This window comes from Melanostigma gelatinosum (genome assembly GCF_949748355.1).
Source record: "Melanostigma gelatinosum genome assembly, chromosome: 14".
Classification (NCBI taxonomy): Eukaryota; Metazoa; Chordata; class Actinopteri; order Perciformes; family Zoarcidae; genus Melanostigma; species Melanostigma gelatinosum.
The window spans coordinates 6,623,763-6,649,950 of record NC_136647.1 but is presented as its reverse complement, the minus strand read 5'-3'; the positions used below and the strand labels follow the sequence as shown (position 1 = coordinate 6,649,950).

Below are 26,188 nucleotides of genomic sequence, written 5' to 3'. Positions count from 1 at the left end.
AGATGTTGGAAAATGTGCAGATGTTGGAGAATGTAATGTCTGGTTTGAAGAACATTTAAGAAAAAAAAAGGGACCTCGAGGGACACCACTTAACCTAAACAATCCAGCCTTCAGATATGTGGGTCAAAGATCAGTGCCGAAGCCTCATGCTGCAACACAAAGGCTCTACACTCTTCATATTACCATCCTGACGAACCATTCACCGTCCCCTGCCCTTTCCTTCCTAATACCCCTAAACAAGATCAAAGTCACACTAAAGAAACAAGTCCAACAAAACCATTCACAATGACTATTTTGTCTTCTCATTTCCTGTTTTTCTTTTCTGTCAAAGTCCAAAAAAAAGTTTAAATAGACATATAAATAAATAACCACAGAGCTGCCATGTGTTTTGGGGCCAAATACTTGGGAGTCAGTTCATAAGTGGAGAGGGAAAGTGGAGAGCTGCCTCATTAGTTCCCAATGCACTGAAGTCCAGATCTGATCCTGTGTGCCAAAGAGAGGAAATGAGCAAACACAGTGGTATTATTGGGACACTTTTGATGAGATGTTTGTTTGTTGGACACACAGACTGGCTCGTCGTGTCGAGCTTCATTGGGGATGAAATTACAGCAACCAGATAACAATGGCAATGTTTCCCTCACTCTACACAAATTAAAGGAGCACGCTGTTTTGTTTTCTGTGCATGTTTTTAGCAGATCATCAAATGTTGAATATATGAAACATTACTACCAAATAGCATCGCACTCTCGCAATACTTTATTAATCTAATGCTGTCTCCTAAAATAGTTTATATACGCAAATTAGATTGGAGAGGAACCTTATGCCAACCACATTTACAATAAACATTGTTGCATTGTGTATTAAATATGTTTTCCTTTCAATAACTGTTCGCTGTTTCCACCTCAAATGTCATACTGGAGCAAGACGAAGCATCATTCAACACACTGTATGTCAAAATGTTTGCCGTTTTGGATATGAAATTGAGCAAAGGTGCAAACTGATACGTTTGATCAGCTGCCAAAAGCAATGAAATCACAGCAAGGGAGGTGAACACGAGCGACAACCTGCCACAAAAAGATTCATCTCAACCTCGTTCACGTCTATCTGTCACCGAGCGAAAGCTGAGCAGCTTTGTGTCTCGACTGGCTTCCTCTATATAACGACAATGATACGCGCGTGACAAGAGAGGCTCTCGCATATGCACGCCCTGCATATCTGATGATAGAAATTGTGACCTCTGTGGCACAAGAGGCGGAACAGACAAAAGGCGGTCAGGCTTGAAGCGCTGCAGTCGTTACCATTAGCACATCACAGCCAGGTGGTGAGTGCGAAGCCAAGCTGAATGCGCTTCGACTGTGAACATTTGTGAAAGCATACAACAGGCTGTTGAGGGCGAGCGGTGGCATTCAGTCAGGTGCTGTGGTTTGAAATAGTTTAAAAAAAAAGGGATTATTCAAATGAATGCATTTCACGTTTCTTTTATCAGTTCATGTTTTTAGTGGGATTTTAATCTTATCAGGCGTGACGCCACCCACAATACAACAACCAGAATATACAGTAGAACTAAACTACGGTACATTAAGCAGACAGCTTGGTGAGTTTATTTCTTTTGTGTTTCTGTTCATTCACTGGTTTTGATTTTATTATAGTTTTTTTATGTTTTAACTATGCTTTTTACTATGTTTTTACTATGTACTGGCTCTGTGGCACTCTGAGATTTAAAAAAAAAAAATGAAAAGTGCGTTACAAATAAAATACATTATTATTATTATTCTGTTTTTTTGGCAAGATTGTATAGAATGTCTTAAACAATGACTTAGAGCAGATTGCCTGATCTAGTAGAGCAACATATTTAATATGCCAAATCACTATGTGTCAGGCTGTATAAGCAGCCCTTTTTTTAGTGCATGCTGTTGTTGAATTCATCTTTGGCAAACCTGCAAGCACAAAAAAAACCTCAATATAGTAACTTCTCAGTTTGATTTAAGACCTGCTTTTACCAGTCGCTATTGTTGTTTATTAACCGACATACTATCATCCATTTTTTTCTGCCATAATTAGTTGTTTTGCAAACAATGCTTGTTCAGCACAAACTGGCATACTGCAAAACCAGCACCAAAAAAATACACAGATTCCTGCAACTTTATTGTACACATACATTTTTATGCTTTTTTTTGCTTAAATGACTGTACAGGTGCTGTATGTACCGTAAATGTAAGTGCAACTAAAGCGTACTTAATGTGACCAAGTTGCATCTACAAATAGGGAGACGAGAAGGTCCAAAAAGGCCCAGAACAAACGGCAGATTTAAACTGTCAAAAATGGAAAAAAAGGTTAAGGAGAACGTAGAAAATATTAATGCAGCAACCATGTCACATACTAATTATACATATGCTTCACCCTGCTGCACATTAAATAATGCTGCTGTAAATTAAATAAAAGTCTGCAAAGATGCCAGAGATAACATAACCTCTATGAGGAAAACATGTATGGCGCTTACCTTTAGAAGGCTTTCACATCAGGGACCCGAGTCCAGATCAGAGTACACGTGACCCCAAATTGCAGTTTGTCTGATTAGGGTAAACACTGTGTACCTACTGAATGAGACCATGCACACATTTCTGCTTCACGTTCTGACATGCCGAAGACAAATTGATAAAATTGTCAAATGCGGTTGTTCGTCGCAGGGCTTACAAATGGGGACATTAACCCAATTATGATGTTGTTCTTGGAATGGAATCATAAATGGGGAAAAGCCCCAGGGAACTCAATGCTGCGCAGTATATGGCCTTGATACGGGACAACAGAGGTCGTGTACTGGCCGGTAAAGACTTTGTGGTCTTCTGATCTCAACAAATCAGTGGATTGTTCATGTTCCGTCAAATTTAGCCCAAAATCAGGGCTGGATTAACCCACTAAGGGCCTTGAGGCAAAACTGAGCGGTGTCCCTGAACAAGACTACTTCTAATGGTCTGTTGCTCTTAAAGGCTGTACATTTTGAATTTAAACACGTCCTCATAGTTTGAATATTACATTTTTTTTTCAATGTCCAAACAAATTCAAATAATTAGATTGGGATTTCTAGACCATACACACCTGTACTTGGAGCCGATTCCCTGACCGCTTATGAGCCAACAAAGTAGGATTTCACCGCAGTTGCCATGCTCATTGTTTGTGATCGTTACGATACGTTTACGTTCACAATGATGATTTTGGGGGAGTGGGCATGGAGGGAGCGACCGGCTGTTTGTAATGCAAACTTGGTGACTTTCTTGCTCGTTTTAGGCCACTTTTGGAGCTTGTTCTGCTCGCTACTTTCACTGGACAAGAGTTGGCAATACTGGACCTTTTCTGTTGGATGCATTCAAAATCTAGCTTACAATTGCTGACGTCTGCACAATAACTAATGCAATGCATATTACAGTAACTAACTTTTTAAGACGGAAGGCTTATTTGGCATTTTGAGGTTCTTGACTGTAAAAATGACAGCTAAGTCTTTCAGTGTAAAGTTATAAAACAATTGAAGTTGTTGCTGTGTTTTGGGCTCACTGGACTAGATATTGTAATCTCAATGAAGTATATTTTTGAAGTTGCAGCAAAAGTGCTGATACTATTAAAGAGCAGATCAAAGCTGCTATGAAGTGATTCTTTTGTGTTAGATCCTCATGTCACCTTCTGTTCTTTAAAGAATTCAGGAAAAACAAATAGCGAGCCAGAAACAGGGCTACGACAGACATGAAGTCCACTTTTTATTTTGTTCTAACCGCAGATTGAAAGTATACAACTGAACATCATGGTTAGATTTTTATTATGAGACTCATAAATAAAAATACAAAAAAAATTACACTACAAAAAAAACAATCTACTGTTAGTAGGATGTAAAAAAAAAAATCTTTATATTTTCACTATCAAAGGCACAACATTGACTTTAGTGACAACATGGAGAAGAGAACCTGCAGCATTAAATCTTTTATTTTCCTTTTTATTTTTTTTTCACACTCCAGAGAACACTGACATGTTACAAAGAGAGGTGCCTGATTCTACATGGAAAAACAAAACAAAAAAGAACAACCTCTATATCAACAGACGGTGGCTATAGATTGGTGGCACAGCTCAACAGGAAACGTACTGCCACGGAAAAAAATAGCACGTTGTCGCTGGAAAAGACAAAGGACCTTTGCAAAGCTCTAATGCAAATTTCAAAAAGAATTATACAACTGACAACAATAAGAGAACAAAATAAAGAAAATAAAAAATAATTGGGCACCTTCTAAGATTAGGCTAAGATTAGGTGCTGAGGTAGACAAAAACTATAACAATTTAAATCATAATAAAAACACTATTTTCTTAATACAGAGCCACTTGACTGGCACTTGTGCTGTCACAACAATGGAGGAGAGAAGTAGCACAGACAAGCCAGGGAAAGACAGAGAGAGAAAAGCTTTGTTACATAAAAAGCTTTGTTACGCTTGGTCCGAAAGGGCAATTGGTCCTCAGTGCTAATATAAAAAAATACAATGTCTTGGTGCTTTGTTACTCAAAACAGTTTTTAGTCTAGACCTCGATGGCACATGCACTGCAACACTGCATGAAATGGCTACTTTGTTCTAGAAACACCACACCAAAACACAGAGTGCCAGCTCCAGGGATGCCATGATTCTTCTCCGACAAATTTAACATCCCCTTCTCAATGCATTTTGTAGAAAAGAAAAGAGTACTTAAAAAAAAAAAACTGAAGCAAAGCAGAAGGGGAATACCCTAGTGCCAACCTACCCAAATGGGGGTTCTTTCTTTTTTTTACGTTTATGCTTTCAAGAGAAGTACAAAGTTCTCAGCAGCAAACCTGTTGCTGACAAAAAAAATAGAATGGACACTCTAAGTGCAGAACCAGACCTGGGCTTAGTTTGCTTTCAGAAAAACTATTTCATGGAGCAGATTTTGTCCCGACAGTCTTTGAAAGTCTCGCAGCCGGTCCGGTTTCCGATAAATTTGTTTACGTGTCGCTAAATAAATGCTTTTGGGCGCCAAACACAGCGTACGGCCTGAGAAAATAATAGAATGCAGAATCGCAGTTGCTATTTCAATAACATTTAAGGGTTTATTGCAGTCCTTAAAAAGGATGCCCTGTTCTATTCAGGAAAAAAAAAAAAAAAATTTAAAAAAAAATGAGGTAATTTGAGTGTCATGACATCCCTAGGGTGCTGGAGACACCATTTTAATTTTCTTCTGAAAATACGGAAACTAAGCAGATATAGATGGATATTTTTGTTGAACAAATTCCATTTTTAGGCACAAAGATAGTACAGAAACATCGGAGGAACACTGAGGGAAGAACTATATCGATGCCAATGTATATATATATTTTTTCCAACATAGAGAAAAAAAAGTGGCATAGAGAATCATTGTATTTTGTATCTGATCTGAAATTAGTGCATTTTTCCACTAATACACACGCACGCACACATAGTTACACACTCTTTCACCCGCACGAAAAAGTAGAAAACATTCAGAGGACGATGACAGGAATAATGTGACTGATCAGGTCTTGCATTGTGGTGGTTCAGACTGAGCCGTGACTGGGTGTATTATAGTGGGTGTATATTATATGAGGGTGAAAAAGCCCCTCAGCTCACAGTGTTTGAGAATAAAATGGCAAGACACCACGGGACATGCCATCCCTTCTTCTTTTTCAAATACAAAAACAAAACAAAAGACATGTCGACAGTCAAGTTTGATTGAAAAGTTGTAAATGACAAGTACTAATTGGTCGGTTTGGCAGCGCCTCCCTGCCGTCCCGTATTTTATAATCCTTTTTTTTGAATTTTTGTTTTACTTTTTTTTTTTTGTTTTACTTCGTCACATACAGACACAATCGTAAAATTTGTGGCGGATAGATTTAGTCCTTCACCTACAATGCAATTGACATCCAGAAAGCAACACTTATTTTTTACAATATGTTCACACATGTTTTTTTTGTCCAACAATATCAAAGAGGAGCAAGGCAAAAATGATTCACACCCAGAGAGAGAAAAAAAACTGGTAAAAAAAAGAGAAAAAGAAATACAAATATTTGTGCCCTGCTGTAACCCTCCACAAATGGAAAAGGACCGACACTGAATACAAAAATATCACAATTTTTAATATCAAATTGCCTCTGTTGGCTCTTGTTCAGGAATACGCTCATTTCTCAAGAGAGCTTGTCAGCAGAGACAATCTCTATTTTTAACCTTCTGTTTTTTCTTTTTTGATTACCACTTGCAGTTCCAATTGTCCAACGCACTCTGCATCACTGCAAATATGACCTGTCCTGGGCGGTTCAGGGTTTTTTGATGAACTTTTTTTTTTTTTCACATTACAAAACTACACTTCTATTCACATATTTTCAAGTTTTAATTCTTGTTTTTAAACCCTCTTAACAGCAATAGTACTTCCTCTTATCTGCCGCATCCCTCTTACTCATCACTTAAGGCTTCAAAATTGCTTTTTTTTCCTCTGCTCTTCTGTGGTTGGAGGTGCAGGGGGGGGGGACTATAAGAGGAGAATAAACATCCATTTGAATTACTTTCCACATCCTATCAACCTCTACTTTTGTTATCTCTTAAGCTTTTATATACATTTTGCTTAAAAACAGACGATCATAAATCAACTTTTGAAGAAAAACAAAAAAAGAAGCATGAGATGAAGTAGGAATGATCAAATAATGCAAAACACAAACACAAAAAAATGTGCTTTTGCTAACAAATGAAAACAACTTAGAGGTAGCTTTTATAACAAATGACCAAACCTTCCGTCTCTTTAACAAGCGGGGTTAATAATACCAAGTTTGGTAATAAGTAATGCACAAAGAAATACACAAAAACAAAAATCTCTTCACCGTGGCACTTATTTTCTCTGCGTACACATTGCTTCATCATATCGTGCAATGCATCTTTTCGACGTACACTCACACACAAAAGTGTACAAACGAAACGAAAAGGGGAAATTAAAATACACAAGCAACATGAGGTCACAAAACGAAGTAATTCAAGTACGATGTGTTGAGCTCAAACTCAAGTTCAACAGTAACAACAACAACATCATCATCAACATCAACAACAACAACAGAAGACGAGAGAGACGAAGCGCAGGGACAAGACCACAGAGAGCGGGTTGATTTATTCTGTCGTCTTACTGGTCGCCCCCTAAGCTGCTGGGCAGTGTCTCGTCCTATCAGTGATTTCCCCCTTTTTCCACTGGCTATTTGGATAGGCGATCACCCCGGTTACGCTGTGACATGCAGCGATGCTCATTAAAGCCGGAGGTTCAACCGTAATACCTGCGGCTGCGTCAGTCATTCAGGTCTAATGCTGCGTTTCAGAGAAAACGTCAGAAATTCCCACCTTCTTCTCAACAAAAAAAAAGCCTTTCAGTTACGGGCTGAATACGCAGAGCTTCTTTCAAGATGCAGTCATGTCAACATTAGGAATATAAGCACCATTTAAACAAAAGATCTGTGATGAAACTACAGGAGAGGACCCTCGGATAACGCAAGACTCGCCTTTAGGTCCTGATTTCAGCTGATGCTCTACTCCAGTGGGGCATATTCTCAAAAATAAATCCACCCGCTTTGCCCAGTTCGTAATTCCGCTTTTTATCAGTATACATTAAAGTTTGAATTTGGAGACCTCACAGGCTTGACAGTGTGATCTGTTCCAGCCCTTCTGTCAGATCATCTTGTCTTATCTTATCACCCGACGGTGAACGATCACACATGTTCATTTTTAAATGTAAAATAGCATTTACAGCTGCGAGCTAATGCATGCTGCAAGGGGGAACCGCATCCGATGCCGGATGGAGATCATTTGAACCAGCGGAAGGCATGGGGAGAAATAACCTCCAAGGTGGGAATTATAAGATCCTGACTTCCATTGAAAGGCGGCATTAACCTGCTATGTATTTTGACACCAGCCTAGTGCGAACCCGGCTCACAGTCATTCACATTCATGTTTTGATACCATGTAACAGACTTCAAACTGCCGCGCCACCATTGTCAAACGTAAAGGTGTGCAGCTCAGGCATTCCCAGCCCCTCTTCAACATTCACAACCAGCAGTCGAAGTCACAGGACTCCCACGGAAAGCAGCCTTTTCCCATTTTGTTCCCCCATCACTGTGGTGAATGGACAGATCTGTTGTGGCGTTACAAAGTGTTACTGTTTATGTGTCAGTTTGTGTAGTTCATCATTAGTGCGAGATAATGATAGTCGTCTGGTTAAATGTACATGGATATAAGCAGTCCAGTTATCTATTGCTGAGTAGGTGGATATGCTGGGTTTAATGTGGCATACTGTAATAGCCAGTTATGATTTAATGGAAAAAAAAATGTATAACTTGCAGACATCAAACAGAGACTGTTGTCGTAATTTGTTTTACCTGTGCAGTCAAGCCATGATAAACTATAATGCGGAGCTAAATAAAAATATAGAAGATTGAAAAGTGAAGTTGGCTCTCTGGGGAGAGCCGCGGGTGACTCGTGACTCGACCGTCTCCAGCCCTCATCCGAGCGAGATCCAGGAAGACTGCTGAGAAAACCGGAGAGACTTCCAACAAAAAAGCAGCACTAGCATCCCCCACCCCCCACCCCACCCCACCTACAACCAAACAGGTGCTTGGTTTGCAGTGTTTTCGTGCTCCCATTCATCCAGTTCAACCGTTTCATCTGCTGCATACGCCGACTGGCTCCGCTGCAGATTCTCAGGGGCTATCTCACTGCCACCGCTGGGATCGGAGGGATCTCATGTATTAACAGGTGATACTGGCAGATTTCTGTGAAAAACAGGGACGATCTGTGTCTACATGCGCAGGCAGAAATAACAGGAAGTTGCAAAACAGATAAATCTCCCATTGGGGATGGAAAGAATTCGGAGCATGTTCGCCCAAAGCAGTTTATTCAAACTCTGCACTTTGTGTGGGGAGGTGAAACTGCTGGAAAATATTTCTCAGTCCTCCTCCAAGATAACTTTGCTGTGGTTCATAACTACCACAGCGTCAAGGTTTGTGGAGAAGGATTTTGGCTTCTGAAAGCCAGCAGTGCTCCAATACTTGGAAAGCAAACCGTGACATGATGAACTGGGGGCCTAAGATGATGTTCATGTGATCCAAACTAGTATGACTAAGCAGGGCGAAGGCAAACACACCATGTCAAAATAGAACAACAAAAAAAAAAAAGAATTCCCCAAAATGGAGTGATGGCAAGCATGTGCAGGTTCAGATAGCCCTTGAGAATCTACTTCCTCACTCGCAGCAGCATCCAAAAAGTCGCTTCCTTGCAGCTCGCTCGCTTTGTGGTGCTGCCCGAAACGACCTGAAACAATAACACAGTTGCAGATGTAGTGAATGACCCGGTGAATCCGAACTATGATGGAGAATCTCTCTCCGTGTCCAAGTCTTCCTCTTCTTAGCACTTTTGTCCCACTATCACCACCCTTGAACCCCGTCGGTCGGCGCCGCCTTTGCATGAAAAGTAAAAAGAGAAAACAAACCTTCTTGCTTTCGGGTCTCTTGCCGTTGACATTCCTAAATCGTCAACACTCCCACTACAGCCTCCTTATCCGCTCAATTACATTCCCCTTACCTCTCAACCCCGCCCCCACCCTCACACGTACTCTCGCCCTCTCTCTTCGTTGACTCTCCCGGCCTCAGACATAGCAGAGGTACAGGTAGGTCTTCTCAATGCGCCAGTCTGGGGGGACGTCTTCGGGCTTGTGGCCTTTCATGTGCTTCTGCATGGCTGACAGGCTGGCGCAGTAATCCAGGCAGATGGTGCATTGGTAGGGTGAGGCGCCGTTGTGGGTGCGCAGGTGCTTGATCATGGCCGAGTAGTCCCTGGATCGCTGGTGGCAAAGCTTGCACTCGAATGGCTTCTCGCCTAAGGATGATAAGGGTGGGGTGGAAGACAACAATGATGTCAGCCAAAGTGCAATTCAGTGACAGTATTATGCCATTGTTGAGACGTTGTGATATCAACGTCTCAATTGAAAGTCAAGGAAAGGATGTACTAGTCTGTGAAGTGTTCTGATAAACACAGCACCGTTTGTCATTCACACCCCAACACTTTTCACATTATTTAAATGCAATGTGAAAATTCACTCATATCTACCAATACTAATAAAGCCCTTGCTGTTCCTCAAATGGTGAACTTGAAGAACTGCATCATTATGAAGGCCCCGTACCAGAAATGTAATATTACAGTTTGCATAAAAGCATATTGTGGATCTTCTATGCCTTGACAGCCAAATTGCTGTGGCCATTTGCAGTACAATTACAACTTTAGCTCTTGTTTTTGTGGTTTTGCCCATCACTCCTGTCAGTTATGATAATGTGCTCAGTGAGGGGTGATTGCAGAAGGGTACACACATTGCTACAACGGAGTCTGAGGGGGCAAGAAACACGAGCAAACGATCAGACAAACCAACAGTTTGGCCAGATTATCCAAACCCCTTTTTTTGGAGGTAAAAGTGGGTGCCAAAATGCTGGCAAAAAACCCTTATTGCACAGGACAACTGTGTGCACTGATATGCGCTTTAGTTTTCAGTCAAACCGGCTAACCTGTTTGTTGTCTGACTGTCAGACTTCTTTTTAGTAATTGTAGTAATTAACTCAGTGACTGATGCTGTTATTGCTGATAGGAATGCTGGCCAATCTACATAAATAACGACTGTGGATTAAAAACAGAACATCCTTTAATGGCAAAATGCTGTCTACACGTATACTGACAGTTAAGACTGTTGCATATGAAACCTGTTGTGTGAGAAGTAAAAAAAACTAAAAACTCTTTGTCAGGGCTTCAGGAGAGAAGGATGTCCCATTACTACAAATTCAGAGACTACAGATTTCCCCCTGCTGGCCCACAAGAAATTTGGATGTTGTTACGAGAATTGGACTGTCCACATAGCAAGTGACAAGCCAAAACCCAAGAGTGGAATCCCAAACTGTCTCCTTAACAGCAGTGTGCAGCAGTAAAAGACCACACTAACTCTTTTAGGTCATTCCAACTGCCCCCAATAATTGGCACAACTCAAGAATAGAAAGAAGAACAAAAGCATGAACAGTAGTGGCTTGTTCACCTCTGAGAGACGGTATCAACAGAGTGCCAGTCAGGTCCATTAAACTACCCCCCGAGCAGCTCACAAATGACCTTCTAATTACTCTTGTGGTTGGGGCGATACAAATCCTTTGCGTTCAGTTATCAATTCTGCCTTTATTAAAAAGACACCAATGTGCTGGGATTTTGGAACCGTGCAAGGCTTTTGTTTCACATCATGCCGTGCAACAGAAGAGAATGAAAAAGAGATATTGCTATTGCTATTAATACTGCTATTAAATATAATGTGCGACTATCAAATGTGGCAGCCGCTGCTTCTAAAACCATGCAGAGAATAACCTTAGCTCTTCTTTTGAAAAACCATCAAAAGACAACGCTCGGGAATTATGACATTGGAACTCAGACGACATCTATGCAAACACATAATTATATTGTGTTCATGTAAAGTTCCAAGTCCAAAGGTCTGCGATTCACTTTAATCTAGAGTTCTTGTGTTTCTATGCCCTGTCTGACTTCGTTGTAACAATGTCAGCATGTTACCAGATCTCACTAATTGAGCCCCGCCCCCTGCTGCTAACCCGTCAAACTGCCAGAGCTACCATGGAGCCCACACTGTCACTAACTGCACTCCCTGCATAAATATAATCTGAATTTTGGGAAAATGAAAAAGTGATTTTTCGGAAAGAAGCAGACAGAAGGGTCCACAATATGAGTTTGAAGGATAAATCCATAGTGTTGAACTGGGGCAGCAAAAACTGCTTAAAAAGATAGAAGATAGAAGCAACCACCTCATTACCTGGCGATCTAGACAGAAGACAACACTGCTCCTGTGGTACCCCTTGAATACCTTCAGCACTGTACTAATGTTAGCGCCAAAGGTTTTTACGTAGAAACGTAAAATTTTATAAACCATGACTGGCTCAACATCCACAAAACCAGCCTGAAAATGGAGAAGATCTGAGACGAATGCATCAGAGTCGATGTAGATATGTAGACTATGTAGTTGTCGGACGCTGGTCAGAGCCGGCCAATGCTACGCTGTGAATCGCCAGTCTGAGTTGCAGGTTAGGAGTTAGCGAAATGTCAATTCATTTGGTGACTATAATGGTACCATATCTGGTAGAAGTGAAGGTAAACACAGTGGAAAATGGAAAGGTGTGTCAATAAATGGCAATATCAAACAGGAAATAAAAGATGTATTGACAAAGTGTTGGTCACCTCAACCACTAGAAGTCCTTGAGCAAGCAGCCATGAATGAGCCCCAAAATATTTTGCAGTGCAACTGTATAAGCCGTGGCCGGACACAGAAATGCGCATGCACGCTCACAAAAGACCAATCTCATTATTTCCTGGCAGAGACAATGATTACAACTGAATCACAATAAATTAGTTAAGTTTTAATTGTGACAATACCGAAACAGACTGGGATATCAACTAAAGATAAGATCAAACATTACAGGAACGTGCAATGTTTAAATGTCTGCCATTTCTTTTATAACCCACATTTAACCAATCTGGTACATTACACAAAATACAGCTCGATCCACGGAGAAATCCTGAAGGTGTCATGAATCAAAGTGTGTGGCCGCTCTCGTGCTGTGGGGGCTGCTTATATTCGAGAAGCACATTTCAATTCAGCAACAGCAGCCATCCTAAATGTGCTAATGATTTGAGTGATGGCAGCGAATAATCCACCAGCGCTCATGCCGGCAGACGCAAATTAGACATGTAAATGCTGACCTTTACCAATGGCATTTGAAATGAGCTGTCGGATGTGATCTAGCCCAGCGCTCGCTGTCACCCTTCAAAGCTGGAGCCTTGCACACGTGTGCTGGCAAAACGTGTGGCCCCGTGCCTCCGCTGCCTGTCCCTTTGGAGCCCTGGCTAACCTTGACCTCCGTGGGGGGGTTAGGGTTCCTGCGTCATTCAAGCCAACAAGCACAAATACAGTGTCGCAAATCCTCACGCGCTGCTCTGCAGCAGTGTGGACACCTGCATCATGTTGATATCGATAACCAGACTGTAAACACGGTCGCCTCAAATAACGAGCTAATAATGAATTGCAAATGAGGCCCAGGTATTGATCCGCCATTGGCATTTGGGGATGTGTGGAAAGAAGGGGGCGGTCGCGGTGGGGCGGGGGGGGGGGGTTTAGGTTGCCAATGTCGATGATTCATCAAGCAGCTCCCTTTTGTGCGATGTGGCCTTTGACTGTGAGCTTGTCACTTGCTCTTGTTATCTGCTGTTGCTCTCCGGCTTAACGCAAAGCCCCCTCCCCCACACAAAAGGGGAAAGGGTGGCTGGGGGGTGGGGAGCCAATTATTGGACAGGCTGCCTTGATAGTGTGGCTTAACAGCTGGCTTATTGAATGGGAGATGGGAGTGTGCTGCTGCTGCATGTGTGTGTGTGTGTTGGAGAAAAAGAGATGGTGAGGAAGCATAAAGCTTTGGCTGTGTGCCATCCTGGTGAGCACTCATGATATCCTCACTCAGTCTGCTACGTAGCGTGCACTCATTCTCCAGGGCGACCAGCTTATCACTGTGTCAACATCTTTATGGGGCTCTAAATATACTGGGATCAATACAAAGTCTTTGGAGACATTCATCTACTGTATCGCAGCAACAAAGATATTCATCTGGTCTGGTCTGCGCCTTGCAACGTGGATTTCCTACAACAGGGTCCTTTCCCAGCCACCAAAAGCTGCATCAATATATTTCAACACCGTCTTATTATGAGTGGCAATGGGATATAATGTACTCATTTCAAATTAGGGAAAAAGTGGAAGAATGGGATGACACTGATACAAAGTGTTTATGATACTGTATATATTTTAAACAAGGTCTAAACGGGGGTTAGGGTTAGACGGTCCCAGAAAAAGTTGTTAGTTGTTAGCTTAGCATAAAAACTGCAAGCAGGGGAAAACAGCTGCCAACTCCTCTAAAGCTCGCCAATCAACATTGAATCTTGCTTGTTTGATGAAGGATTGGTATTTCAGAGGGACTTACACTGGGTAACGGTCTTGGCAAACAAAAGCCACAGCTTCCCAGTATTTTCCTTTTTTTGTCACAGTGAGGTTGGCAGGTCTGATCCCATTGTGCCTGCACAGAGACCAAAACGTCTGCTCACAGGCCATATCTGGCAACCTGTGCTCGAGCTTTAGATGCTGCAAGAGATACTCTTGGCAGAAGGATAAACCGTTGCAAATCAAGAAATAGTTCCAGTTCCCAATCCTTTGATCATCAAGATAAATTAAATGCAGCGTCTTTCTGTTCAAACAGCCTCTTTATCGGCCGGACCTATTTCGATCACAGTACCTGTGTGCACGCGGTAGTGGGTTTCCAGCTGGTGCTTGAGGCTGAACTTCTTCCCGCAGCCGTTACATTCGTAGGGCTTCTCCCCGGTGTGGATGCGCTTGTGGCCCTTCAGCGTGCTCTCATCTCGGAAGCAGCTCCCGCAGAACTCGCACTCATAAGGATGGTCCCCTGCTGAAATGTGGAGAGACAGAAGCAAAGCTGACATCATCTGCACACAAAATCGTTGTTGATGAAAAAAAGGCAGGAGAACAACACTTCTTGAGCATTTGTGAAGATACAGACTGAAGGACAGGATTAACAAGACTTGAGTATGAGGGCCAAACACATTAAGCTTTGCTTACGTGCACAACTTCATTTGAATGTTGTTAAAACCTGAACTGAAGTCAAGTTTTGCGGTGTTTATGTTTGGTTGGCTCGCACCAGATCTACTATGGTTGGATTCACACCGCCAAAACACATAGGACTCTGACACCAAAAGGGAGAAACATTACTGAATGTTTCTTTTTTTCTGATTGTTTTGGTTGGTTTATGCACACCGCCAGAACAATCGGTGTTTATGCTCCAATGGATGCACACTTAACAGCCTTAATACCAGCAGACATCTGTTGTCTTCCCTACAAATCACCTGCACCGTTGTTTGCTTTGTGTGAAATAAACGTAGCCTGTCATGGCTGTTCTTGAGATGTGTTATTGACCAGCCGGTACTGCCCTCACAACACATTAACGGATAACCTGATTGACGTATATATGCATGCGACTACATAGCTCATATACCTAATTATTCTATTTTAGATTATTTTCATCTCCCATTTGACTGAAATCCAATTTATGTTTGTCTTTTTTACATTGCGTCGTGTTTCTTTTCCATCTTTTCTTAATGCCTTTTTGTTTTATGGAAAGCACTTTGAATTCCCTTATTGCTGAAAGGTGCTGTACAAAGAAACTCGCCGAGCCTTTAATTCAAGAACTCACAAACACGTTGATTCCTTCACTCCCTCAAGGCAGATGGTTGTTTAATGAAGGCTGTCAAAAATGCAAGGATTTAAGTACATTTGGACGTGGCAGCCAATCAGCGTCCTCTTTCTGTTTTGGTTTGAATATTGCAGCAGGCTAACGAGAGGAAGAAAAAGGGGCGTTGGGTTGTTTCATACACTTAATTTAGATCGCCATCTTGCTCTCAATGAAAGACATCACAGCTCACAAGACCCAGAGAACTCATTCATCTCTCCGATATGTCAGCTCTCTCACTGAAACACTAAGTGCTGCAGATACAATGCTTAAAACATTCATATTTCCACCCCAGGCCAGCAGTGCCCAGGAGATCAAATGGCCAAAAACAGGAAGCACGGCATTTGGCATTGCAGGTTGGAGCGCTAAACCTGTCAAAAATGTTGGCACAACCTTGTTCACTGTCATGCGAACAATGCAAGTTTATTTTTACTTCTGAAACTTTACTGTGGTACGACGGTGTATTAATGCAGGGCCATTGCAGATGAAGAAATAAACACATATGGAGCCGGAGGAGGGGGTGATACTCCAGGGAAAAGACGAAAGAGATTCAGGTAGAAATTACTCCACTGTATCTTTACATAGAAAAGAGTTTACTTGCTAAATTAATGTCCTTTTAATAGACATCTTCAATAATACACAAACATCTCGGGAAACTTTTTGCTGAAGAACTAAATAGAATAAAGTTGTCGACATTCTTCGGCATTTCCATACCTTTAATTTCAAAGTATTGCCTCATTGTCAGCATCCAATCTATTTCTATTCATGGCTCCTCAGTCTAATGCCTTCACACTGGGTAAATGGATTCTCAAGTTTTATTAACACAGCACCACATTTCCGTTCTGAGACATTAGACTCATTCCAGACACCACGCTGGCAGTGGATGTACAGTACGTGTGCCTTCAGAAATGAAAATGACAACGGGCTTTGCATTGTGCTCCTCAGGCTGCCAGAGCACAGGTCCCCACGGGGCAGCCGTAATGGCTGTTCAGATGTCAACAATCAGGGATATTATGATTTGCAGGAGGCCCTCCCCAGCTGTCCAAAGACGAATTGTATTCCAGTTTGATGAGGAACTGATCCTTGCATCATTCTCCCCCCCGGTTACACTCTCTGGCCAAGTAATGCTGTGGATGTTTAGTAATGTATTTCACACCACCGCTGCAGGTTTAAGTCACCATCAATGACCTATGCCTTTCATTATCTGCCTGTCCGAGCAGCGACGTGCCAGGGAATAAATTGCATTTCTCGTTATGTGCTGCCGCCGCTACCCTGCTGTTGAGACAATTTCACTTCTGTCTTGCATATTTTATTCCATGCCCGTATACAGCATGTATGGGTTTATTTAGGAGGAGAGGCTGACAGAGGGATGAAAGCGGGATGATAGATGGACTCCCCTTAAATGCTGATACCATTTTAGGTGTGCTATACTTTCATGGAAGAAACGTTTTCTGCGCCTTGTGATGTTGAACGCCTTCCCATTAAAGGGAGGCTTTGATGGGGATGGAGGTGTGTGTGTGTGTGAGTGGGGGGAGGCAGGGTTAAAACTGAGACAGGGATGGAGCAGGGGATGTGGGTGTATATGGCAGCGGCGGCGGGAGCTGGGTAAAATCAATAAAAGTGACAGTCTTTATTTGTCTGCGTGAAGTTATCAGTGGCTCCCGCTGTAAGACATTGTGCTCTTTCTAGCGTTTCAACCACAGCAGAGATCACAATCCATCACGGAGCTCGGTGGGCTCGCACGACGCTGCAAGAATAATAATTGAGCTCAGATTCACCTGCCTTTAATTAGGGCCTCCGATCAGACCGGCGAGTGGGATGCTAATACTCAGAGGAGGCATATGCTTAATGTCCTGTTGCTGCAAGCGTCTGCTGTTCGCAAACTTCATCAAAAATCTGGAATTAGTAGCAAAGAGCTTACCGGGTTTTTCAAGTTTCAATACAAGGTTGTTGTTTTTCTTAACTTAAAAGAATCAGTCCAACCCCACTGTTCGTCCTCCAAAAAGAAAACCTAAATATTCCTCACTACCATTGACAAAACTATGCTAATTGCATGAGGCTGTTACCCATAAAAACGGCATGCTGCATTTGCTGGTTTAGAATAGCAGTGCTCAGTCTTGTAAAATGCAGAGTGGTTACCGTCAGGGCTCCAGCATCCTGCGGTATCATATACATGTTATCTCCTGTAGCCACTCGGGGCCGCCAAAGTGCAAAGATACACCGGAGAGCTCTGAATGAAGCAGACAATTCTATAATCACATTGTGAGGAGGGCCAGACAGGACTTCATTTTGTCAGGATATTCTCACGGGAGGGCTGGAGAATAATGGGGACATGTCCTCTGTCCATCCAAAATCTGCCACTATTACTTCCTCCCTTCCATCTGTCCTCCTCTCATCCCTATTCTTCCTCCCCTCCTTGCCTTCCTTCCCATCCTATCTCTCCTCTCACTCTCCGGTGCGACCACATGGCAGAGAGGCCGCAGATGAGGACTCCGCACAGTGAGGTGGAACCACGGCATGGTGAGTGGACCCGTGGGTGCCCCCGAGCACCACCACCTGCGTCTCCTGACCCCTCCCCATGCACCTCCGCCTCTACATTTACACCCCCTCCTCCCCATCACCACCCAAAAGGCCTGCCGAGGGTGCCTGTGCCCATGGGCACCCGGGGCGTGTTCATTATATACGGTAAGAGGCTGTAAATCACTGGGCTCCATCACTGCCAGCACCAGAACTGTCGCTCTCTAAAATTCAGTCTCACTGTCGCTCTCTAAAATTCAGTCTCTCTCTCTCTCTCTCTCTCTCTCTCTCTCTCTCTCTCTCTCTCTCTCTCTCTCTCTCTCTCTCTCTCTCTCTCTCTCTCTCTCTTCTCTCTCTCTCTCTCTCTCTCTCTCTCTCTCTCTCTCTCTCTCTCTCTCTCTCTCTCTCTCAAATACAGCTGCGAACACAAAACACCCCGCCACAGCAGACAGCAAATTGGCGCAGAGTTAAAAAAAAAAAAACACACACACAGACACTTACACACAGACAGTGCACAACAACGGAATATTAATGAAGGCCTGGTCTGTAAAGAGAGAGCGCGTGTGTCTGTGCGCGGGGTGGAAGGAGAGGGGAATAGCACAGCTGCCATGGCTGCCACTGTTATAAGCCCACATTGTGCGTTTGTGCGGGAGCGCTTGAACCTATACTGTAGTGCTCATACATGCAATAAATATATACAAACACAATAAAGGTGCAACATGGAGCTGAGTGTGTGCAATATCCTGGCATGTGAAGAGAAAGGTGATGCAACTGCAGGTGGAAGGAGGAAAATGAGGAAAAAGGAAGACGCGTTGAGGGAGAGCGGGAGAGATGGCATGATTAAGATGCTGACATAAACACCATTAAATCCGGGGGTTTTTTTCTTCCTTTTCTCCCCCTTCCTCGTCCTCAATGGTGATCCAGTGTCGGAGCCCGCACCAGCAAGGCTGCTTTCAATAGATAAGCCAGCAGACAGGTAAAATGAAGCACACATAATGCACGCCCATAAAAGTGCTTTTTGCTTTTGTCGTTACAAGAACGGTGATTCAACCAATAACCGCGAGCTAGAAAGCTTTCTATGGTAGATGGGCTGCCACACTCTCACCATTAAAATTCGGGTGAATACGGAATTGAGATTTTGGTATTTATGAGGAAGCGTCGTCAACATTTACTCCTGCTGTACCTGCTGTATTTTTTTACATTCATTTTTAATGTAAAATCTTCATATTAGTGTGTTCTTTTTTCATGCTAATAAGCAACATTGAATGGAACTGAAAGAAAACTTTGCGGATGGTTCAACAGGTGGCTGAATCAGATCTGAATAAGATAACGCTAGTTTTAACAATAAACGGTATAATACTGCCGTGGCCCAGAGCGCTGGAAGGACTCGTCAAAATGGCTGCACATGAAGGATCTTCCTTCTCGGTCACTGCGTGCTGTAATGACTTCCGGTCATGGCTTTTGCTTCTCGGGCTATAGTTAGGTACCTCTGAGTGGTGGAGCCTGTTGGAGCTGTACGCAGGTTGAGAGGAAGATTAGTGGACAATATTCAGGACGGAAAAAAGAGCACTGCCAAATACTTTTAGGAAATAAAGTCCAATATAATCTATGTTTTGATTTAGGGTAAACATTCTCCAAAAAGGACAATATAATGGAGCATCAATAATAAAGGTGCAAATATATAATTTGAAACCACTAAAAATAAATCAAATAAAGTTTAGATTTTATGAGATAGAATTGTTTGTTGTGGTAGTCGTTTGGAGTTTGTTATCACAGAAAGTGAAATATTGTTTTGGCAGAAGAGTCCCTGATTTTATTGTGTCCATACGTACACCGTTATTTAATATACTTTGTTTGTATTTTGGATGCATGTTGGAAACTTGAACGTAAAAAAATATATACAACAAAAACCTGCGAGATGGATGTGGACATTGGATGGACTTTGTTGGATGAGGCGAGTGCACGGTCTGTATAAAGCTAGGCAATGTTACAGAAGGCAGGTTCTCTACAGACACCCCCTCTCGCTCGGTCTGTTTTTAAACACTATTTTCGCCTTGTTAAACAGCAAAGTGTGGATGAGATTATTAACATCAAAGTGTAAATGTAGAGGAACACCATGCTTGTCTTTTTATTTTTTTTAGGGTAAATTAGGAACTATTTCTGGCTCCCATTATGGCTGTGTGAGTGGCTGACTTTATAATCCCCTGACAAAAGGCTCCGCATCATATTTAAACGATTGCTTTCGCGGCTGGCTCATTGTGATTTAACACACGGCCACAGTGGGATGCGGTTCAAAGTGGCACGAGGCTGCAAAGTCTCATCTGCAGCTCCAGAGACGAGCTGGGGTGACATTTGCGTCGCCCGGGTGGGCAGGTGGATCAGAGACGCTGCTTTTGTCCTCTCCAATGTCTGGCAGACAGAGCAGATGTGTGCATTGCTACTGTACAGACAGCAGCCCCCCCCCCTTCCCCCTTCCCCATCACACACTAATGGTGTATTCGCCTGACTTGTAAATAGGGCCGACTGCTCTCATCTCACTCCTTTCGTTTCAAATATTTATCCGTGAGCCGGTGAGCTAAATCGGCTCTGACAGTGAGACTGTTATTTAAGGTCGCAGACAGGCGGCTGGGTGTGTGAGTGCGAGTGCGAGTGTGAGAGAGAGAGAGAGAAGAAAAAAAGCATCCATCCCTCGCCGCTGAAATGGGATTCATTTCCATGTGTTCATATTCTGTCATGGTTACGTTTTCTTTTTTTTCACTCTGAAAAGCAGCATCCGTCAGGCTACCTCTGCTCCCTCGCAACAATGTATTAGTATCCTGGCCTCGCCTCAGTAGAGAGCCAGCACTGAGAGAATTACTGGAGTGGACTGGAAAAAAACAACAACAACAACAAAAATGCTCTCTGTAAATAAGCTGCGTCTGACTGCTGCAGAATTCATTTTGGGTTTGACCTGAATTAATGCCTTTTATTCAGCTGAGCTAGAGGAGCAATGTAACTGGGTAGGGATAACACAATTCACTCCCATTTCCTAAAATAACATGGCTTTTAACTCGTAATATACTGTAAGCTATATTTGTCCATGATGATCTTTGTCGTGGGCAATGTTTTTGAAGGTGCATTCCTGCTATTACTAGTAGGTTGTGAGGTGGTAATATGGGACAATAAATCCGATGAAAATGTGTGCTCAACATTTGTAAAAAAGAAAAAGCATGTCCAAGATTTAAGGCTTTCTGTGTAGTTCGATATTTGCATGGGGAAGTTTCTCAGACATGTTATTAATTGATGTGAACTATCACATGAAAATTCCATGTTCATTTATCACACGTGAAATTAGCGAGTTTTTTGCCGTGTTCCACATGTAATAAACATGTGCTTTTTTAAGAGTGCTTTTCAACTGATCCTCTTCAACACATGACCTCATTATCAGGCAATAAAGCAGGTCACACCGTAAGCTCTTTATCATGTCAGTTGATATTGGTGGAGCATATTCCCATATACCCAAACAAAGCTAAAATTAATCATTAAACCAAAATCCTACTGCTGCACAGTGACCCTGGGGCAGATGGTAATCTAGCCTTGCTATTATGCAACATAATGATAATAACATGTCATAATATTGAGACCGTCTCTAACCAACGGTTGGTATTCATTATGTGGAGGTCATCAAAAATATTTACAGCTTAAAAAACACATTTTAGTGCCGATTTTCCCCTGAAATGTGACCAGAAACCCTGGAAAGGCTCCTCTACTAAAGCTCCACTCAGACATTAATGTCCCAACTCTTTTCAAATTGTTTCAATGTTTAAAAATGTCAGAAATAAAATCTTTAAAATGGCACTGATCCCCGTGACTTAACACTCGATTTTTCTGTTTTGATTTGGTCCGCTCTGCTCTATTAGTAGAAGAAACGGAATACATTCAAGTGTGCTCTTCTGAGAATAAAGGGCAGACCAGACATAAGTGATGACGCAAGTTCACTGCAAATTCTTATTTGAGCAAGACCAACAGAGTCGAGTTATTCCCTGACCAGAGATGCTGCTGCAGCATTGCACTGGTGCACCTGAGGCGCCGATGTAAATTGGGTTGGACCAGGAGGGATGAATTATTAGTCGATGTGGCAGGAGCTAGAAAGCATGGCAAATTAAAGGCACAGTCTGCAGGACTCAGGGGCATCTAGTGCTCACTCCTCCCTTTCCAAGACTGGAGTCCGCCGGCGGCTGGCGGTGCCATCGCTTTGCACTATGTGGCTGATGTTACCGCAGTTTTACAAGTGTGTCGGAGAACTACGGTGGCCTTCAGGTCACATAAAAAAGTGCAAGGCTCTCTTTAGTGAGAGGGCATAAGCAAGTGTATTTATCTATTCTGGGCCACTGCAGAAAGATGGCGGTACAACACGGCGGACTCTGTGAAGAGGACCCGCTCCCGATGTAGATACAAACGGCTCATTTGATTCTTATTTTCTGGTTAATACACTCCTAAAAACACAGTTATGAATGTTATGTTAATGTCCTGCTAATATATCCCCTGAAATGCTACACACTGGCACTTTTAAAGGATTTTTTTATGGCCTAATGCACTATAGTTACTCTCGTAAATTCTCCAAATGTAGTCAATGTTTTATTGGATTATCGTGGCTTTGGGGGAGCGGAGCTTGATGGCGGGACTCTTGATGTGTCAGTCAGTCTGTCTTCTAACCCTCAGCTATGTTCTAAGCTGTCTTGATTGCGGATAGGGGTGGCTGCCATAAGTTTACTTCAGAGTAAGAAGCTCAGACTCCACGAGAAGAGCCGAATAAGAGCTACTGCACCCTCATGTGAAAGGGAGCTCGGTGTGGTGGTTTTGGTTTCGACACATGATGACGATATCTCCCAGAGGCTTGTTCAGGTATTTTGGGTTAAAATGGGAGCGGACCTACAGTCCACCAAAAGGGAGCCCACATCCCTTCAGGTGCGGGAAGGTGAAGGGGTTCCCCAGAATGAGCTGGAGAAAGTGTTGAAAATGAATCGACGGATACACACCGTGGAGGACACACATGCTTCACCGATGAACTTAAGGCCCCATCGCCGAAGTGGAGACGGTTAGTGAGTGCTTCCACTGACCTGTGTGTGAGCGTAGGTGACGCTTGAGTGCAGTGTGGCTGGGGAAGGTCCGGTTGCATTCACTGCAAATGTAGCTGCGAACGCCGGCGTGGACTTCCATGTGCTGCTGCAGCGCCGGCTGGGTCTGGAAACGCTTCCCGCAAAGCAGGCAGAAGATGGCCATGTCGGACCCTGCAGAGCAAAAGACACAATATGTTGAGTTGGTGGCGAGTTGTATTACAGGTACAAAAACAAAACACTGTGGAGCTAGACAGGGAAACAGCACGACAACCAATGCCCGCTTCGCTCAAAAATAAAATAAAATAAAAATAAAAAAATCACACTGAAGGTTGCACATGCAGTGATTAAGACGCAGGATAAGCAACAACTCAGGTGTGATTTTTATGGGCTCAGACATGTAACATTTTACAAACTTAGCCTTCATAGGCTTACATGAAGCAAACTGTATTTATAGGATTAAAGGTGCAAACAGAACTCGAGTTTCAGAGCGGCTGTGTAGAAGATAAAGATCTCCTGTGCAATACTTCAATCGAATCTTGACTCCAGCGAGAACTGTGCATTTTTCTCCAGCAGAGATAAAGAGCGCACAGTTGCAAGCGCGCAAACACACACACAAACAAAGAATCACAAACAGGAACAGACACACACACACAGCTGCACGCTCCCTTGAACACACTCCCTTCACACTTTTTCAATTACCAGACTGGGGAAAACTCTGGGGAAGGACTGAGTGTTTGGAGCTCAGTTTCTATTTCATCAGTCAATAACACATCTTTGGGGCAAAGCTGACACTAATTTAAAAATCTATGAAGAGCAGCCCGCCTCGTGTTCATAACCACTGGAGGAGGAGGGCCCACGACAGCCTCCGCACCAGATCAATCACCGTCTCTGCTGCTCTGCACGCTAAAGAACAGGGATGGAGGGATGATGGCGATAGGAGGAAGGGTAGAGAAGAGCTGCAGGATTGTAGGTAAAGATAAAAGATTCAGTTTGTCGTGGAGGAGGCTGATGTACAAATCTAAGAGGGGGAAAAAAACACATCTAATTTTGGTGCATGTAGGGGAGAGAAATAAATATTGACGAACCTTCCCTTTCCGACTTGAGCTCTGTCTCTACTTTTCATTTTCTGTTGTACAGGAGAGCGTGTCGGCAGGAGTGTAGAGCTTTCATTAGATCCTTGTTGAACACTCATGACTGAAAGCCTGAGACACTAATCTGTCAGCCCGACAGGTGAGTAGGACTCGGCCTTTTCTCTCGGCTCACCATCAGGGCAGATTTCCCTCTTTTACACAAGGTGTAGTATATTATATTTGGCAGATTGCCAGAAAATGAGCTGAGCACATTCAGGCATAAACCTCGAGCACAAACCGCTCTGGCCTAATGGCACCACGGAGTTTCCTCCAGCTCCACTCACAGGACAAACTTCACGTATCACCCAAAATGTAAACATGTCGAACCTTTTTTGCCAAATGTTCACACTGCATGAGTCTTCAAAATGCACACTCATTTTACATTTATATTTTCTTTTCAACGATTTTGAAGATGCATTTTCAGTCGGTGGTAAATGCCAGTGTTTATGCCAACAACTTCTTCCTCTACTTTTTTCAAATTAACATCAACATAAACTCCACCGCGATTAAAACAGCAAATGTAAAACCTGAACGTAGAAAGAAAAATGTAGATTCAACTGTGTGAACGCAAACTAGTCCATACGTGTGACTCGTGCTAAGTTAGTTTTCTCCCGTGTTGTTGTTTCCTCGCCAGTCTCTTTTCTCCTCCTCTGCTTTTATCAATGAAGAGACAATTGACCGGGGTCGATTGCTGCTGGAATCCCTCTAGGACTCCAGGTACTTAAGTGGCTTTGATTGACAGGCATGCCCCCTATTCACTTCTATTCTCTCTCTACCTCACTCCCTCCCTCTCTCTTGGTGTATCGTGCGTCTTAGGTTTGGCTCCGTCAGCGGACCACCATAAGCAGACGACTACTTCCTCCGGGCCACTTCGAACCAAATAATTCACGGCCACAATTAAGACGTGAAGTAACACGCCAGTATTGTTGTCGTTTGGAGAGGTCGAGAAAGAAAATGGCCCGAGTGGTCTGAATGCAGAATAAGTGAAAATGATCAAAAAGAACACAAGTAGAAACGGGAATTGATCCACATTTAAACATGCTACTTTATACCCTAGAACCCAATACACGTACTCAAAAATGTCAACATCTACGATACAGCCACTACGTGTTGAGCTTTGAAGAGCTGCTTTTTATGGCAGTGCTGCCATTAAGAAAGCACATGCATTTAATAGCAAACCATAAAGGTATATTTCCTGATGTAAGGCGGGCAGGAGACCGTGAAGGTGGACAATAACTACACGGCTTAAGAGCTCTTCCAGCTGTATGCCTCGATATTGCTTTTTATTAATAGCAGGAAAAAAAACCCTCCATTGCGTATCCAGCAGATAAAAGCATCATTGAATTGGAGGAGACAATCAGAATCAGAATCAGCTTTATTGGCAATTTGTCTCCGGTTTCCACTCCGCTCTCAATGTACATACACTATTGTACTGCTGTATCTCCATCTCATTCATCACTCAAGAAGATCTGGACGCTCTCAATTGCAAATGTGGACCACAACAAGGACCGGAGTAAGAAAAGCCCCGCCTTAAAACATGTCGCCTGCGTAATGAAGCTCCAGACTTGTGAGGGAACAGATCTGTGTTCATGCTTTTCAACAATGTGGGAAAGCTGTACTTGTTGCTTGCCATCATTTCCCCTTCTTGCAAACTGCAAACCACAATTTAAGTGCAGTGCGAACCCTGATTAGTATTTGACCAAATGAAGTGGTCCACCCTATACAGTCAGTGCAGGGAATAACGTGTGTGTGTGTGTGTGTGTTGCAGGATAGTGAGTAAAGGTGTTGTCGGCCACTGATAGATGAAGAGAGCAGTGGAGAGATAAAAAAGGAAGGAGAAGTGGGAGAAAAGTAGTTGACCCGGGAGGTCCATTACAGTGTAAAATTGAGTCAGCCCAAAGTGACACCTGGAAGGAGGAGCTGGAGGAGCCGGCAGAGTGGTGGTGTGGGGGGGGGGGGGGGGGGGTTTGGCTGTTTTGGAATAATTTACCTGCTCTAACCAGCCTCTCTCTCTCGCCTTCTCCCGCCATCTATTTATA

General features: G+C 43.0%; 1 protein-coding gene across 1 annotated transcript in view; it reads right to left on the bottom strand.

Moving 5' to 3' along the window:
* Positions 1-9,675: 9,675 nt before the first annotated feature.
* zbtb16a (zinc finger and BTB domain containing 16a) overlaps positions 9,676-26,188 on the bottom strand; it is a gene marked incomplete at its 3' end in the record, with an annotated part of 132,142 nt that continues 115,629 nt past the window's right edge. Inside the window, exons 5-7 of the mRNA XM_079284204.1 lie at positions 23,020-23,190; positions 14,396-14,563; positions 9,676-9,905 (exon numbers count right to left, since the gene is read on the bottom strand). Coding sequence (XP_079140330.1) covers positions 9,676-9,905; positions 14,396-14,563; positions 23,020-23,190 — 569 coding nt within the window. The remainder of the gene's footprint in view (positions 9,906-14,395; positions 14,564-23,019; positions 23,191-26,188) is intronic.